At 32.2% G+C, this 16,041-nt stretch overlaps 2 protein-coding genes across 2 annotated transcripts; both read right to left on the bottom strand.

Moving 5' to 3' along the window:
- Positions 1-1,022: 1,022 nt before the first annotated feature.
- LOC128184423 (pancreatic triacylglycerol lipase-like) lies at positions 1,023-4,742 on the bottom strand. Its single transcript, XM_052853874.1, has 8 exons — positions 4,651-4,742; positions 4,348-4,368; positions 3,513-3,554; positions 3,037-3,296; positions 2,480-2,699; positions 1,766-1,867; positions 1,488-1,601; positions 1,023-1,348 (listed from the first exon to the last, which is right to left on the bottom strand). The coding sequence occupies exons 1-8, from the start codon at positions 4,688-4,690 to the stop codon at positions 1,113-1,115; spliced, it is 1,035 nt and encodes a 344-aa protein (XP_052709834.1). The 5' UTR covers positions 4,691-4,742; the 3' UTR covers positions 1,023-1,112.
- A 5,359-nt stretch (positions 4,743-10,101) lies between these two features.
- Positions 10,102-15,660, bottom strand: LOC128184756 (pancreatic triacylglycerol lipase-like). The gene is made up of 8 exons (XM_052854345.1): positions 15,567-15,660; positions 15,316-15,336; positions 14,154-14,195; positions 12,840-13,099; positions 12,438-12,657; positions 11,773-11,874; positions 11,520-11,633; positions 10,102-10,430 (listed from the first exon to the last, which is right to left on the bottom strand). Exons 1-8 carry the CDS (start codon positions 15,604-15,606, stop codon positions 10,192-10,194), a joined length of 1,038 nt encoding a protein of 345 aa, XP_052710305.1. The 5' UTR covers positions 15,607-15,660; the 3' UTR covers positions 10,102-10,191.
- Between the last annotated feature and the right edge of the window lie 381 nt (positions 15,661-16,041).

Consider the following 16,041-nt stretch of genomic DNA (forward strand, 5'->3'; position numbering starts at 1 on the left):
TGACCCTCGGGGGTAAGGTGGGGCCACAATGGGTTTTACTTTTTACATAGGAATATATAAAGTAAATCTTTAAAAATCTTCTCAGAAACCATTTGGCCAGGAAAACTGAAACTTGCGTAAAATCATCCTAAGGTAGAGTAGATTCAAAGTTGTGAAAATCATGACTCTTGGGGGTAGGGTGGGGCTACAAGGGGAGGGGGTCGAATTTTAACATAGCAATATATAGAGTAAATCTCTAAAAATCTTCTTCTCAAAAACCATATGACCAGGACAGCTGAATCTTGTGTGGCAGCACTGTCAGGTAGTGAAAAGTCAAATTTATTCGAATCATAATCCCCGGTGGTAGATGGGATAACAAAGGGTGGGGGGGGGAGAGACAAATATTTACATAGGAATTTAGAGAAATATCTTTAAATCTTACTTCTATAATTACATATGCCTAGATAAGCTGTAACCAACTTCAGACAGTGTAGATTCAAATTTGTTCATTTCAAATTTTTAGGAGTAGGGTGGGGTCACATTGAGGATCCAGTTGAACAAAGAAAGACACATTGATTATTCATAAAAACTAATATGTTATTTTATATGTTTTTACTTATATGCAAGCATTTTTACATATTGCTGATCCTTTAAAATTGTTTAATCTTTAGCCCCTACACGATTATTGGGCCTCACAAGGGGCTCGGCGTAAAATTATGTATATAACCAATTGTTTAGGGTCTTTTTGAGAACTGCAATGCTAGGTGTGATATGACTATAAAATCATTCTGTTAGAAAAGGCACTTATAAGGTATTAGGAACAAAAGAATTTCCAGGGGAAACGGACTTTTTTTTATACAGGATCTTTATGTACATGTATTATATCACACTGTCCAGATATTTTGTATTATGACCTCATGAAGTTGCTTTTAGCATGCCTATTGTTGCACAGGTGAGCGATGTGGCCCATGGGCCTCTTGTTTATATATATCATGCTGCAGAACCATATAGTAGACACGCATATTGTGCAAAACAGCAACAGCTTCAGATAAACGCATTTATTGATAAACAATAATCGTCAATCATAATGAAGGCTTACAATCAATCATTTTAGCCTCGTTAAATGTTCAACTCTACTCGGATCCGTCAGTTCTGCAGTAAGGAAAAGCAGTTGCCGTGACCCCGTAGTATGTGCCTGAGTCCTGTGTTAAATCATAACCCCAGTACACACACTTGTCACGACTGCATTTAGAAGCCAAAAATTTCTTCCAGGTACATTCACAAGCTCTTAGTTTACAGTTGTCTCTAGCCGACTCTACGTAGTAAGCAACGGCTTTAAGATGACCACACGCTTTGCCGAACGTTGCTCCTTGAAATGTGAAATTGAAAAATATAGAATCGTAAAGTACATGTAAAGAGATGTTAAGATGTATTTCGGACGAAAATGCTGCCCGTGTCGAAATTAAACAAAAGTATTTCGGACACATTCACGAATTTTTTAATCTTACTTTTAAGATCGTGGATTCTAACAGGTTTTTTCGGGTTATAAGTACACCCTGGTTGTCTTCTTCCTCCATTTACATACACGTCAAGATGTCCGCAGGGTTTTTTCATTCCATAGCCTGTGATGTAACAAGATAATGTATACCGATTAAAAAAGTTAGATAGTTGTTGTATTTATAGGTAACATTTATTTTCATTAGACTCTATATCAAAATATGGAAATACATTCAAATATTAAGGTATAAGGCATCTTATGGATGAGTTATGATTTAACATTACCCACCAAAAGGTCTCGCATCTGTATGAATGATGTCTACAAATTTAGCACTTTCTTTGCTGATTCCAAATGCCGTGTCTTCAAACAATGGACTCGCTGGATCTAGGCCTATATTAGACATGTAACTACTGTTTTAAGATTCTTTGATACACATCTGAAAGTCATTTACAATTTACAAAAATTATCTTAAAATTGTACAAGCAGTAATACTTAATATCATGTTTGCAATATACCGGCGTAAAGGAATGTAGTTTATAGTTTACCTCATGAATTCTCTTTTTATCTTGTTTTTATGATAATGGTTCAATTTGTATTTTCCAAATATTGAAAAAGATTTTGAATATAAATATATACATGATATAAGAACATCTGTTTAATGACCGAAAGAGAACCATGCTGTGCATGTATATCATTAATTCATGACTTTATTAGCATAAAAAGTCCATAAAAGTCCAAACAACTTATACTTTAAACATTTCACCCTCGATATTTCGAATACACGGATATCGCGAAGTTTTTAAACATTCTCATCTTTTTTCCATTTAACGAAGTTTGAATTAATGTTTTCTTCATGGCGTCATTTAAAATTGAATATAACGCTCTAAGATTTCAATGTTAGACTATATTGATAGGAATATTTTAAACTAAATATGAACACAACATATCAAATGTTATATTATATTATTAGTAAAATGATAAAGCAAAATGCAGGCTAAGTACCAGTAATACGGTTGACTTTCCCCTTGGCGAGTTTTCCTGCTTCCGCCGCTGCGTGGGCACCCAGACCTTGGCCTATGAGATGGACCTTCTCCCAGGGGATCTTGTTCTTGACCAGAATCATGTACACGTATGCCCCCACGGTCTGAACGTTAGAGGAAGACTGACGGTAGTTTTCTCCGGCTCCCTTACCCCAGTCAATCATCAGGACGTTGTTTCCTTTCTGAAAAAGCAGGAAATCCCTATTTAACATCATATCATTCATAGAAAAGGTCAATAAATCACATAAGATCGGTAAATTTATATAATATGCAGTCTTTATATGAAGTAATCATTCTATCAATATGTTTTCTTCCATCAATATTCTGCTAATGTCTAATATTTGAATACATTAATTATTCAATTAATTATTCATAAACTTTATGGATATTTTCTCTAAAACTATTGAAGCAAGTTACCTTTACAAAGAACATAGGACATACGCACGTTAATATCAATATGATTTTGAGGTTGAATCATTCATATATGTAACGTCAATATGGTTTGAGCTACTTTCTTACCTGTTTTAACATCCCAGCCAGGTCACGTATTTCAGGAAGTGACGTATCTACCAAGTATCCATGAATGATGACGTCGGTTTCCTTTGATTTGTCAAATTTATCCGGAAGGTTTGTTTGGACTTTGATATCCTCTGCTCCATCAAACCAGATACTTTTTAGTCCCATATCTCGGGGACTCTCCGGACGTTTGTCGAAGCGTTTGGTCATGCACATCTTGACGGCCAAGATGGCAAAGCATAAGCTAGTAGCGTTAACCATACCTGATATTGTAAATGAACAAGGATTTGTATCATTTTTCGCTCACACCCAGTGATCTTGTTCAGAACGATGCACATTGTTTTCAGTTTATTTTTGCATATTCAGGAAAACACAAAGATCTTTTTTCACATTCTTGTTAAGAAGTATGTTTGAAATTAATGAAATTGTTTTGCATAATTAGAAAATTACAATTACAAATTGGTAGGTTTTTTTTTTACCGTTTTCAGATCGTAAAGTCAAAACATCCGTTGGTGCTTCTCCTTTAATATTGAAAAAAAATAAAGTGTAAGTTTTTGAAATTGAACACAAAGTTCATAACTAAGATGATAATTAAAAACCATCTAAGGTAGAATATTTAAAGAAGTTACAGCAATATATACCACGTTGAATTCTATACCCTACGATCGTAGAAAATGAAATTAAGAATATAAAACAACAAAGTAAAAAACTAATAAATTCTATTTTATGTAAAAATCTCATTGAATAGTATTATAGCAAGGATAATAGGTAAAGCATCATTTAGAGGGATTCATTTAGTGAAACAATGATTCTCAATGGAAAACGAGAGCAATATTTAATTAATAATGTAATAATAATAATAACTTAAAAAATTTATTGTTTGAAATAAATGACACATTGTTTTTAACACATAAACGCAATCAAAAATGAACTAAAAATTATACTTTTTTAGCCTTAAATTTTCAACCATACATTTGCTTGTTTTTGACGTGTAGGACAGATAAAGTAAATCGCGGGCTTGGTAGTCAACTAAATAGCCATCAGATTTACCATAATATTTTTATAGAGTGTATTTTAAACCATTAACTATTATTTAGTAAAGAAAAATTACGGTTTTAAAAATTGAACACTTTCCTATATCATTATATATATTTACATCTACCGGGACATTGATAGTAAAAGTTGAATTTAACCCAAAGTTAACCCATAACTGCCTCCTAAACTAACTTCATATTCATAATAGCAATACTCTTATCAACCTGATAATGGTCGATATAAAACACAAATTCAATTATTAATTCTTATAAAACTTACGTTTTCCGACCCCACCGCACGCTACAAAGTAAATGGAGAATACAACACCTTTTGAAAAAGCACACAATTACTATACGAACCATTTGCTTACAGAATACATGCACATACAAAGGAATCAAGAATGGCATTTTTATCCATCTACATTGCTAGGTACTTTTCTTATAGCTAGGGTATTAATTAAAGGCGAAAGTGATTAATTAAATATTACATGCACATTTATGTTTAACTAGCAAAATATGTACAAGATAAATTAAATGCACATGAATATAAGACACAAGATAAAGTACATGTATGATATCCTACCTGCTCCGTAGCTACAGTGGTAACTATGACGTCCTCCCATTTTGGTACCAGTGTCACAAGTTTTGAATTGCAATTGGTTTCTTCCTTTTTATAATTATAGACAATGTTTAAACAACGACATATGTCATATCGTAAATATTTACCGGTTTTATCAATATCTAAAATTACAGCTTAATTTACACATTTACACCCACTGAGTATTTCGTACCATTTCAAAAGAAATATGATATGCTTACTTTTTGTAGACTTTTTGATGACGATAATTATTTACGAGATGTATCAAATAATTCAAAATCATTGAAAACAGTTATGATAAGGATCTCAAAGAACTTGAGAAATGCTCTCAAAAATGGCTTTTAAAATCTAACTCAACAAAAACAAAAGCTGTGTAATTTAACTCTAAAGAGGTTCACGAATATTCCTCCTTAAATTTCCAAAATTGCCCCTTTGAATAAGTGTATAGCGACAAGCACCTGGGAATACCTTTCACTAAAAATTAAGATGGACGACTTACATTTACATTGATATTAAAATAGCAAAAGCATACAAAAAGTAAAATTTAAGAAAAAATATCCAATATAAATTAAACGCAAACCACTTTCTTTAATATACAGATCCTTTATCGGGCCACATTTGGAATATGATTCAGAGGTCTGGGGAGGATGTTTTCTTGCAGACTTGAACAAGTAAAATTATCTGCCTTCAGAAAAGAAACTGATTTATCAATATTTGTCTCTAAGACTCTCTTAATTTTAATACAGCTGGGTACATTTAGTTTAATCCGTAAAATTGCTAGACACAAAACAATGTTCAAAGTGGATAAAAATATCACACCTACTAATGCTCAAAATACATTCCCTGACAAATGTTGTACTATATCTAACAATACCATGCACACCTTTTAGATTACTGGTTACCCAAATATCGATTAAAATGATACAAATCATCATTAGGTCCAACTGTTATATGCTAATGCAATTCTTTACCTCTGGATTTTAGAGAGCACACTTAACTCAAAGCCTTCATTCATGGTATTACCTATGACAAATAATATTTCCATCGCATAAACACCCCCGCCGCCATATTTTTCTTTTGAAGAAATTATTCAAAATATAATTCACACTAAACTTAGCCATAAATGCATACTTAAGTTTGACTTATTCTAATACAATATTGCTAAAAGCGTACATGTGCAACGGTTAAGACGAATATCCTTTTTTCTCATGAACGAATACGCTGAATTCAGAGACGACTTATTCGATACTTATTTTAGCAAAGGCATTTTAATAAATATTGTTAATTCACATATTTTGCTATGGGGAGATGACAAACTTAGTAATATTGTAATTTGTTTTCCCCAATTAACATTTTAAAAAGAAATTCGAAAGATTTAATTTGCATTTAAATATGTATCAAAATGTAATAATAGAAACCTTACTTGACTGTACTATGCAAATTATTTTGAGTTTCTTTATACTAGAACATAGATGTATGACATATCATTTGCATGTGGAAAAAATGTTTGTCAATAATTGTCAGAAGAGGGCTACGTAAGTTATAATAAAATTGCAATAAAATAAGTTCAAACCAAACCAAAGTATTTATAAATGTATTCGATATAGCCATGAAAATACCCTATCACTATCCATGTAATTTAAACGTTTTTAAAATATATAGAATTTATTCAAATACATATATTTCCTAATATTTTTACCTTCCATCAGTAGAAATTGTGTTGGGCAAGTTACCGAGAGGTGTCCCTGGTTTTAGTCAAACTGTTGTGAAAATAATTTAACACTGAAACTACTAAAATAGAGTAAAAAAGTTTTACAAAAATTGTTTCCTTTTTTTTTTTAAATGAAATAGCTATTCCTCATTTTTCAGGTGTTTTTTTTCCATGTGTTATGGTAAAATAGATAGGATGTATAGAATAGAAAACATAGGATGATTATGATGAATGCATATTATCTAATAAAGGATGCAGAGTAGGAAATATATTGAATTGTTAACTTCATGCATGGATAGAAGCACTGTAAATTGAGAAAATAAGAATATCAAGCATAAATTTAAAAAAAAAATCTTCCAATTGTCCTTAGATGAGTATTCTGTATGTTTACAAGTAAAATTTTATTTTTTCTCTTCTTTCTTTGGGGTGTCTTAATTACTCAAAACTTATAGCATAACATAAAATTATCAAACAATATTTCCATGTACCAATTCCATGATTCCCTTTATATCTTACAAATACTTATTGTAATTCATAGCTCAGTAACCAGTATCATGACAGAACTGATATCTACACGTCCCGTTTATCGATTGGTCGAAACCTACAGAAAAAAGGCGGACTGCACAAAATTATCATTATGAGGTCAGACTCAAATTCACATAGGTTACGATTCGGCTGTTTCTTTTAGCTAACGAACTGATGTACATTAACAGTAATTTAGTTAATTTTACATACTTTTTAAAACAATTTATTAATTTTAAAAATAGATGATGTAAATGTAATCAATAAAATGCTTCCTTTGATGATTCGTGCGGGTTATAAAAGTAGCGATCATTGCGGAAAAAAATTGCATAACCCGTTAACACGGGTTTTGTATATAATACGCTAACGCAGATGGTGTATTTTTTTCTGCAATGTCGCCACCTTTATATCCCCCGTGAATCACCAAAGAACGCATTAAATTGTTTATATATACACATAATCCTTTTTTGTTATCTGATTAATCATTGTTACGTAATAAACTGAAGACTTCTCAATTTTGCATTTGATGGCTGTGTTGTAAAAGAATGCGTATAAACGCGAGCATATCGTTTGAGAGTTATGAGAATTGGATTTGGATATGTCGGTAGGTATATAAACACAGTCGTATTTTATTAAAAAAAATCAGGAGATATAAATATATATAATATAATGCATCAGAAATAAGTTTTGAGTGTAGTGGCTAAATGTATTTAAGGGTCGGTATGACCAACTTTAACTTCTAAGCTTTTCATCGATTTACATAATTATATGTAAATATACATATCCACTCGTTATATGAGTGCACACTGTTGACATTGCAAAAATATATACAGATGCGGAGAACAAATTAGGAAAAGTAAATTAAATTGATGTCTTTAATGTATACAGCTGTTAAATATTGTTACAGGTGTTCAAATTAATTCATTATATATATTCTACCACTAATGCTCATTAGGCATTCTCAAAACTATTTTCTTAAAACACTTCTCGTTCACCCGTCCAAGTTAAGTATAGCAATGTTTCAGTGTGACATAATTCGTAAATCAATTACTTCAAACTGCTATGTTCATGTGACTGAAAATTGTAAGAATCAAACTTTATTTTTTTTTTACATAAACCAAAAAATCATTGCACATTCATTAACCATACGATTCTTTGTGATCAGTTTAGGTGAATGTATCTGCTGTTTCAGAGAAGGGGGTGGCAATGAGAGAAGTGACCTGTGCTGCCGCGGACGACGAAACAACGGTAACATATACTAACGTTAAACACATTTAACACAGCAATCACATCTGATATTTTTTCTGGTAAGTTGAAAAATTAATTCCAATACAAGCCCCCCCCCCCTCCAAAAATATCCTGTATGCTTCGGCTACACGGAGCATATGACTCAGTGGTCATGGATAATAGGCCAGTAACCGAAAGGTCGCTGGTTCAAACCCCGCTGTGGTCACTTGATGTTGTGTGTTGTGCAATTAGTCAAGGCACTTTATCTACTTTGTCTCAGTCCACCTGAGCTGAAATTGGGTACCGGCTTCCGCTGAGGGTTAAACTGCGGTGGACTGGTGTCCCATCCATGGGGAGTTAATGACTTTCATCCGCTTAGCACCAGAGAAACCAGGGATAAACTTCGGCCTTATGCGTATTCTTGACAAGGAGAAGGATTAAACTTTTAACTTTTTCACTTCGGCTACAAACGATTCGAAAATGAGAGACGCACGAAGAGACGGTCATTTACATATTAAGTACCACGATACCGAAAAACACATATTATAGTTTGATGCGTTTACTAGTATGTTTCAAACAATAGTGAGTTATTTTTTTGAAACATGCAAATTTCTATGTTTTAAACGGTTTTATACAACAAGATAAGAGCAGTCTGAATCTTACAAGCATCGATTAAGCGCATTCAAGATTGTGTGGTTTTATATTCCGTTGAGTTTTGTCTTTGCCCATTATAATTGTTATTAGATGTATGATGTTATTAATCAGAGAGAAAAAGTATTTGCTATGAAATGTTTTGCCACCAAACAACTTTGGTTAAACTATTTAACATAATTATATCATACATTTATAAAGATATTGATAGAAAAACAGTCCAACAATACCTAAAAAATTAACAAATCTAATTCTTAACACATTTTTAAACATATCTGTTGAAGAATACATCTAATTCTTATTTTTTTTGTGAAACTTTCCCTGCAACGACGTTGTATCCTGAAATAACAACACCCACGCAAATGATTCAACACTGCTTGAGAATGTTGTTTTAAAGGAATAAGGAATCATTCTTAAAGTATTTTGAGATGATAATTTCGGTCGGGGCGTGGTCAAATTCAATAAAGCACTTCACCACGCTCCGACCAATGTTATCACCTCATAATATTCAAAGAATGATTCCTTATTACTGATATTTATATTATTTCCAATTAGTATACATTAAAACAAAATTATATATAAAACACATTTTTTTATGTAGCACATGCTATGTATAATAACTACGCGGTGCAGTCAATACCGTTTTTCGGTTATGCTATAAGACACGCCCATTTTGTGTCATTTATGTTTTATGAAGTAATCGGGCTTTAGGGTCCAAATTTGATTCGTAATGTTATCACAGACACAGACAGTTGAAAATGTAAATATTAAAAATAACATCCAGCTTACAATCGATATAAAACAATAACCATGTGTTAAAATGTGAAATAATTGCTTCATTTATGATTGTGATTGTGCATTTTAAAACACGTTGCTATCACTGTATACTGAAAGACTGACATGTATAGAAGACACTTAAAAATATATACATATATAAAGATAATTTGATAAAACCTCGGATTTTAACTTTTTGACAAAAGAGCTCAAACCTAAGACTGATTTCAGAATTTTAAAAGAAGTGTCTTTGTTTGCCATACCATTTAAAAGATTCTGAAGATTTGGATAATGGGCCTTTTATTAATGTTGTAGAAGTTTCCAAGCTCATTGTAACAGTGTTCATGTGGTTCTAGATTGTTCACTACCTATCATGTAGAAATAATTGTTCAAAGAACTACGGTATTTACAGTAGATGAAATAGATATACAATGTCTACCAATCAAATATTGCGAATGGATTGCCCTGCGTTTTTAGTCGAAATGGAATGCTTTTTTATATATATCATGGTGCAGAACCATTTAGTAGACAAGAATATTGTGCAAAACAGCTTCAGATAAAGGTATTTATTGATAAGCAATGATTGTCAAACATAATAAATGCTTAAAAACAATCAGTAAAGCCTCATGAAATGTTCAACTCTACTCGGAACCGTCTGTTCTGCAGTAGGGAAAGGCAGTTGCCGTGACCCCGTAGTAAGTGCCGGCAGAACCTTCTTTGGTATCATAACCCCAGTACACACACTTGTCACGACTGCATTTAGAAGCCAGAAATTTCTTCCAGGTACATTTACAAGCTCTCAGTTTACAGTTGTCCCTGGCTGTCTCTACGTAGTAAGCAACGGCTTTCAGATGGCCACACGCTTTGCTGAACGTTGCTCCTTAAAATATAATTATAGTTGTGTAATAGAACTTTAAAATATTAAAATGTAAAGCATATTTTGGGCGAAAATGCTACCTCCTGTCGAAACCAAAGAAAAATATGTTTTACACATTCATGAATTTATCAAATATTACGATAATATCAATTTTCCCCTTCAACCATTAAGCTTTGGAATAATCTTAGTAAAATGTCAAGAACTCTCCTTCATTTCCAATCTAAACAAAAAAGTTTAAAATCATGGGAGTTGCAAATTCTTGTAAATATTTTAATGTTGGTAGCAGGAAACAATGTCTTGAATTGTCAATTTTGAAAAAAAAAAACCATTTAAAAAGTCATTTTTGTCAGATATACAGCTATGTGGTAAATAGAAGACAACAGACATTAGTTTGTGAAGTGTCAATATTATAATTTTGAAAGAGATATACTTGTAAGTATATGAAATAAATAATATTAGTGTTGATTTTGAACTTGGAACTCTCGTAAAGGGGGAAAAGCCAATATTCATATACACTGAATTGTGAAATATCTTTATTGTTCATGGATTATTAAATCCACAAAGAGATTTTAGTACTATTTATCAGTACTATAAATTATTTTAGTACTATATATCAGAATTATTTTAAATTATACATGTAGCTTCATCGATTTTTGGGTTTTATTCTTAATTTAATAAAGGCTGGGACGATCAAATAATTTGTTGACTGTATATACTTCTACTGTATATTTTTTACTATTACCTACTTCGTAAATTTTTAATAACGTCTTATTTGATTTAAGCACAATTCAAATATTTATATATATTCAATTCACACTGATAATGCCCAAACTACTCTCAATTTAATGTGTATAAATATATCACAAAATTATGATTTAGAACCTCATAAATTGTTATAGCTCTACAATTCACTAATAATATACGTATGTTATTATTCAAATACATGATTATAGCTAGATATGTATATTGTACTCTATACTTATAAAGTTTATAAAACTTTACCTATTATACAAGGAGAGGATATACAAAGGATATGCCTGTTGTTCAATCATATTAAATTTATTTAATAAAATGTGTTCTAAAAAATCTTACTTTTAAGAGCGTGGATTCTGACAGGTGTTTTCGGGTTATAAGTACACCCTGGTTGTCTTCTTCCTCCATTTACATAGACGTCTATATGTCCGCAGGGTTTTTTCATTCCATAACCTGGATTTTATTCAGATAATGATATAAATGATTTTAAAATTGGTTTGTCAGTTTAGAAGCTTTTAGGGTTTGAAATAAGATAATTTCTTTTACATGGGGTGTTTTATGAGCGAATGGTTCAGATCAATTTTTTTCATACCAAAAGGCCTTGCATCTGTATGAATGATGTCAACAAACTTAGCGCTTTCTTTGCTGATTGCAAAGTCCGTATCTTCAAACAATGGACTAGCTGGATCTAATCCTGCACCGAACAATAAGTGTTGATCAATTTCAGTTTATGGATGATGTTATTATACTCTCTTAAAATATACAAGCACATTTCAGAAAAAAACATTCATATATAAAGACCTTTATCTGTATAGACTAATGGAAGCTTTAATTGAAGATAGTAAATCAAAGTTTAAAAGCAACTAATGTTGCTGCTTACAAAGAACATTGCAAACATTGTATTCTAAAACTGCAGTTATACTGTAGCCAGTTTTCTTTGTTTTTAGATTTATTGAATTTCAACATTCAGGGGAATGTGCGGCCATCTTGTACATTTGAGGATAAAATGTAAAAAATTCTTAAACTGGCTTGTGTCTGCCCAAAACTGACTAAAACTGTTGTCAAAAGATAAACGGCAATAAATATGAGGTACTACATGTTATTTTGTATGCAAATTACGCATAGAAAATCTTGAATCTAAGTTCAAGTATACGACTCTATGAAACTTTAAATTGTTTTATATCAGAAGATTAGAATCGTTTAAATATCATAGGATTAACGAAGTCATCAGAAAAAGGTGTCAGACTAGAATATTACCAGTAATACGGTTGACTTTCCCCTTTGCGAGTTTCCCTACTTCCGCCGCTGCGTGAGCACCCAGACCTTGACCTATGAGATGGACCTTGTCCCAGGGGATCTTGTTCTTGACCAGAATCATGTACACGAATGCACCCACAGTCTGAACGTTGGAGGAAGACTGACGGTAGTTCACTCCGGCTCCCTTACCCCAGTCAATCAACAGAACATTATGACCTTTCTAAAAAAACCATTTTAAAGTATAGTTGGATAAGCTAATGTTATTGAAACATATAAGTGTTGTATTGGATATAATATGAATGCCAAAATATACATACATATATAAGTATTGTATAGGATATAATATGAATGTCAAAATATACATACAAGGGGTTAATGATATTCTTTGCAAACTGGTAATACCTTTTTTAGCATATTAGCAAGATCTCGTATTTCCGCAAGTGATGTATCGACCAAGTATCCATGAATAATTACGTCCGTTTCTTTTGTTTTGTCAAAATTGTCAGGTTGTGTCGTCTGGACTTTAATATTTTCTGCTCCATCAAACCAGATACTTTTTAGTCCCATATCCACTGGACGCTCTGGTCGTTTATCGAAACGTGTTTTCATGCACATCTTGACAGCCAAAATGGCAAAGCATAAGCTGGTGGCGTTAACCATACCTAGAATTGTTATCAAACAATGATTTCTGTTTTTCCTCTAACATCGCATGATCTCAGTCATGCAGATTGGTGCTAATTATTTTTGGCATACTAGATGATAATCCGCGCAAGCGCGGGAATTACAGTCTGGAGGGGGCATCCTCATTAAAATTCCCTGTTTTATGCATACATCATTTATCCATACAGACGTAGAATACAATAATCTGTTTATCAATTTGTAGAAATTAATGTCTAAGGTTTACAACCAATCTGTCATGGTATGAAAATGTATGAAATTAAAACACGCTAGGATATGCATTATTATCCATTTGCATGCAAATCTTAAACCAAAGTTGTCAGATTTAAAGTATCTGCCCAATGATTAACTCGCCCAACACTTTCCGCCATAATGTCAATTAGTCAACCCGTTTTTTCTATTAACACTAAAGTCGCAAAAATTGTTCAATTTTATTTATGAACTTTTTCTATTAATCGAAGTCCGATCGAAAGTATCTGCCTGCAATGCATGATCAACTCGTTTTTCACTTTTCGTTAATTAGCCCATCCCCGTTTTTGTTTACCCCATTCTTGAATGTTCTATCCCATTCTCTCACCAGAGGCGTATGAGTATCAAAACTAAAATTGCCCACTTAAGAAACGAATTGACTCATTTTATATATTCAAAATTTGTCAAATCTTAACTTCTCTGTATTCTCTAAGTAGGCTCACAGTTATTATATTCACTCTTTACGTAATCATACAATATTATTTCATTCATTTTATTTTGATCGAGACTATCCCTGACTTGGATCTGCAAAAGCGTGTCCCTCACCTTCCTCTCAGTTTTGCTATTTCGGGCTTGTTTATCGAAAATGAAAGTTGGTTTTTGATTAATTTCACAATAATAACCTATCAGTTAAAATTCAGCTATACCTTACAGACATCATCCCACACATGTTGAAATACTAAAGGTGTAAGCAAGTACTTTGGAGCAGGCATTTTGTGGTTTATTTGCAAAATGCCTTAATTTATAAGTATAGAATTTTTAATAATTAGGAAACTACAGGAATCTTACCTTCTTCAGATCTTAAAGCCAAATCACCCGATGTTACATCTCCTAAATTATCAAGAGATTGAACTATTAGTGGACAAGCTTGGTAAGACAGGCACAAACTCTGAAGAATTATTCATTTTGTTTGTATTGAAATAAGTATTATTCACACCTTTTCTGTTCGAGACAGGTGCTATAGGTGTAAAGTAGGCAAGTTTTATCCAAGTTTATTCAAAAAGATCAAATATTCCCTGATTTATACAATTTATAAACACAAATTGCAAAAATTTGTAAAGGCTTGTGGAGATACAACCTGTAAGTTGAGAACGAAAGCAAAAATACCAAAAAAACCATGAACATGAGAATTCTTCCCTGATGATCCAATCTCTAAGGAATTCAGCTTTTCAGACCATAGTGATCCCTAAGTAATTGAAAAAAGCACCCCATCGATGTAAATATTTGTATTGAATGTTGATCTATAAAAAATGTTCTATATTTTGTCCTGCACTTGATGTGTCATTGTTAAAAAGCATTGCGATATCCATTGTCAACAATACTAGCATACCAGGGAATGCACACAACCAATTTATCACAAGTGCGTACGTTTTTTTTTTTGTAGTTAAAATATTCCGAAAATATAAATGATATCTTTATAAGTCTTGTTTTTTGGTATGATAGTTAAAATCAATTGAATTAGTTGAGGAAAAGCATATGAGGCGAGAAAAAAACAAAAAAACCCATAATCTATCGTGTGGAAAATATGAAATAATTAAAAGTATTAAAAACAGAGATAATACTAGGCAAAGTCGTATCGATATATTCACCGACATAGATAAAAATTATCTTGGAAAACATGTACAATGAAATTTGATGCTAGTATTGTAACTTACTAAATTTACCGCATGCATTATTTTGCCCCATAATCCTAATCAACCAGTTAACATAACTCAAAAATGGAGTTAATTTTAATATCAGTATTTTTAAATCATAATTTAGCTTTTCCTTGACTTTTGGAACAGTAAACAGGAAAACTTAATTAAATACTTTACAAAGGTCATTCACGGTATAATCCAAAGTTAACACAAACATACTAAATAATTCAATTACTCATTAAGGCAATAATATCCGAAAATAAATATTGCAGCATCTACACACAGATTAAATTTTAAGGCTACCAAATACTTACGTTTTCCGGCCCCGTTGCAAACTGCAAAATAGATATAGAAAGCATACTTTGCAAGGCAAGTTCTCAACAATATGAAACATGGGTTTGTAGAGAATATGTGACGAGATAAAAAATGTAAAGTGGGCATTATAAGACGTTTCAGAGCAGTGCATGACCAGTGCGCTAATCACAACAAGTCAAAAGTCTTTTTGGGAAAGACAACTTGACACCTACACTATCAGACATATTTACAAATGCATAAACATTACTACCTCCTCCGTTGTGGCAATGGTAACTGTGATGTCCTCCCATTTTGGTACTGTTTTCAATAGATTCCTTCCTTTTTTATACTTATGGGCATTGTCTAAACGCCAACCATATGTTTAATAGTAAATATTTAACGCGGACATATCGATATCTAAAACGATGATTTATAGTTTTATAACTCTATTGGATATTTTTATTCAGAAATGCAATATATATTATCTGTTGTTAATGTAAGATAGTGTTCTTACATCCATTCTGTTAACCCATACAATTACCGTTTATTGGGGTTTTCCCCTGCATAGTCTCATTAAAATTAAATAATGATTTAAAGGGGCATAGTCACGGTTTTGGTCAAATTCTATTTTTAATTTTTTAGTTTTTACAATGCTTTAGAAATGCATTTCTAATGATCAAATAAAATTTGAGAGTCATTCATAGAGTTATAAGCAAGAGACGGGGCTCACAGTTCTCTGTCATGTA

The sequence above is a fragment of the Crassostrea angulata genome, chromosome 5 (genome assembly GCF_025612915.1).
Source record: "Crassostrea angulata isolate pt1a10 chromosome 5, ASM2561291v2, whole genome shotgun sequence".
Classification (NCBI taxonomy): domain Eukaryota; kingdom Metazoa; phylum Mollusca; class Bivalvia; order Ostreida; family Ostreidae; genus Magallana; species Magallana angulata.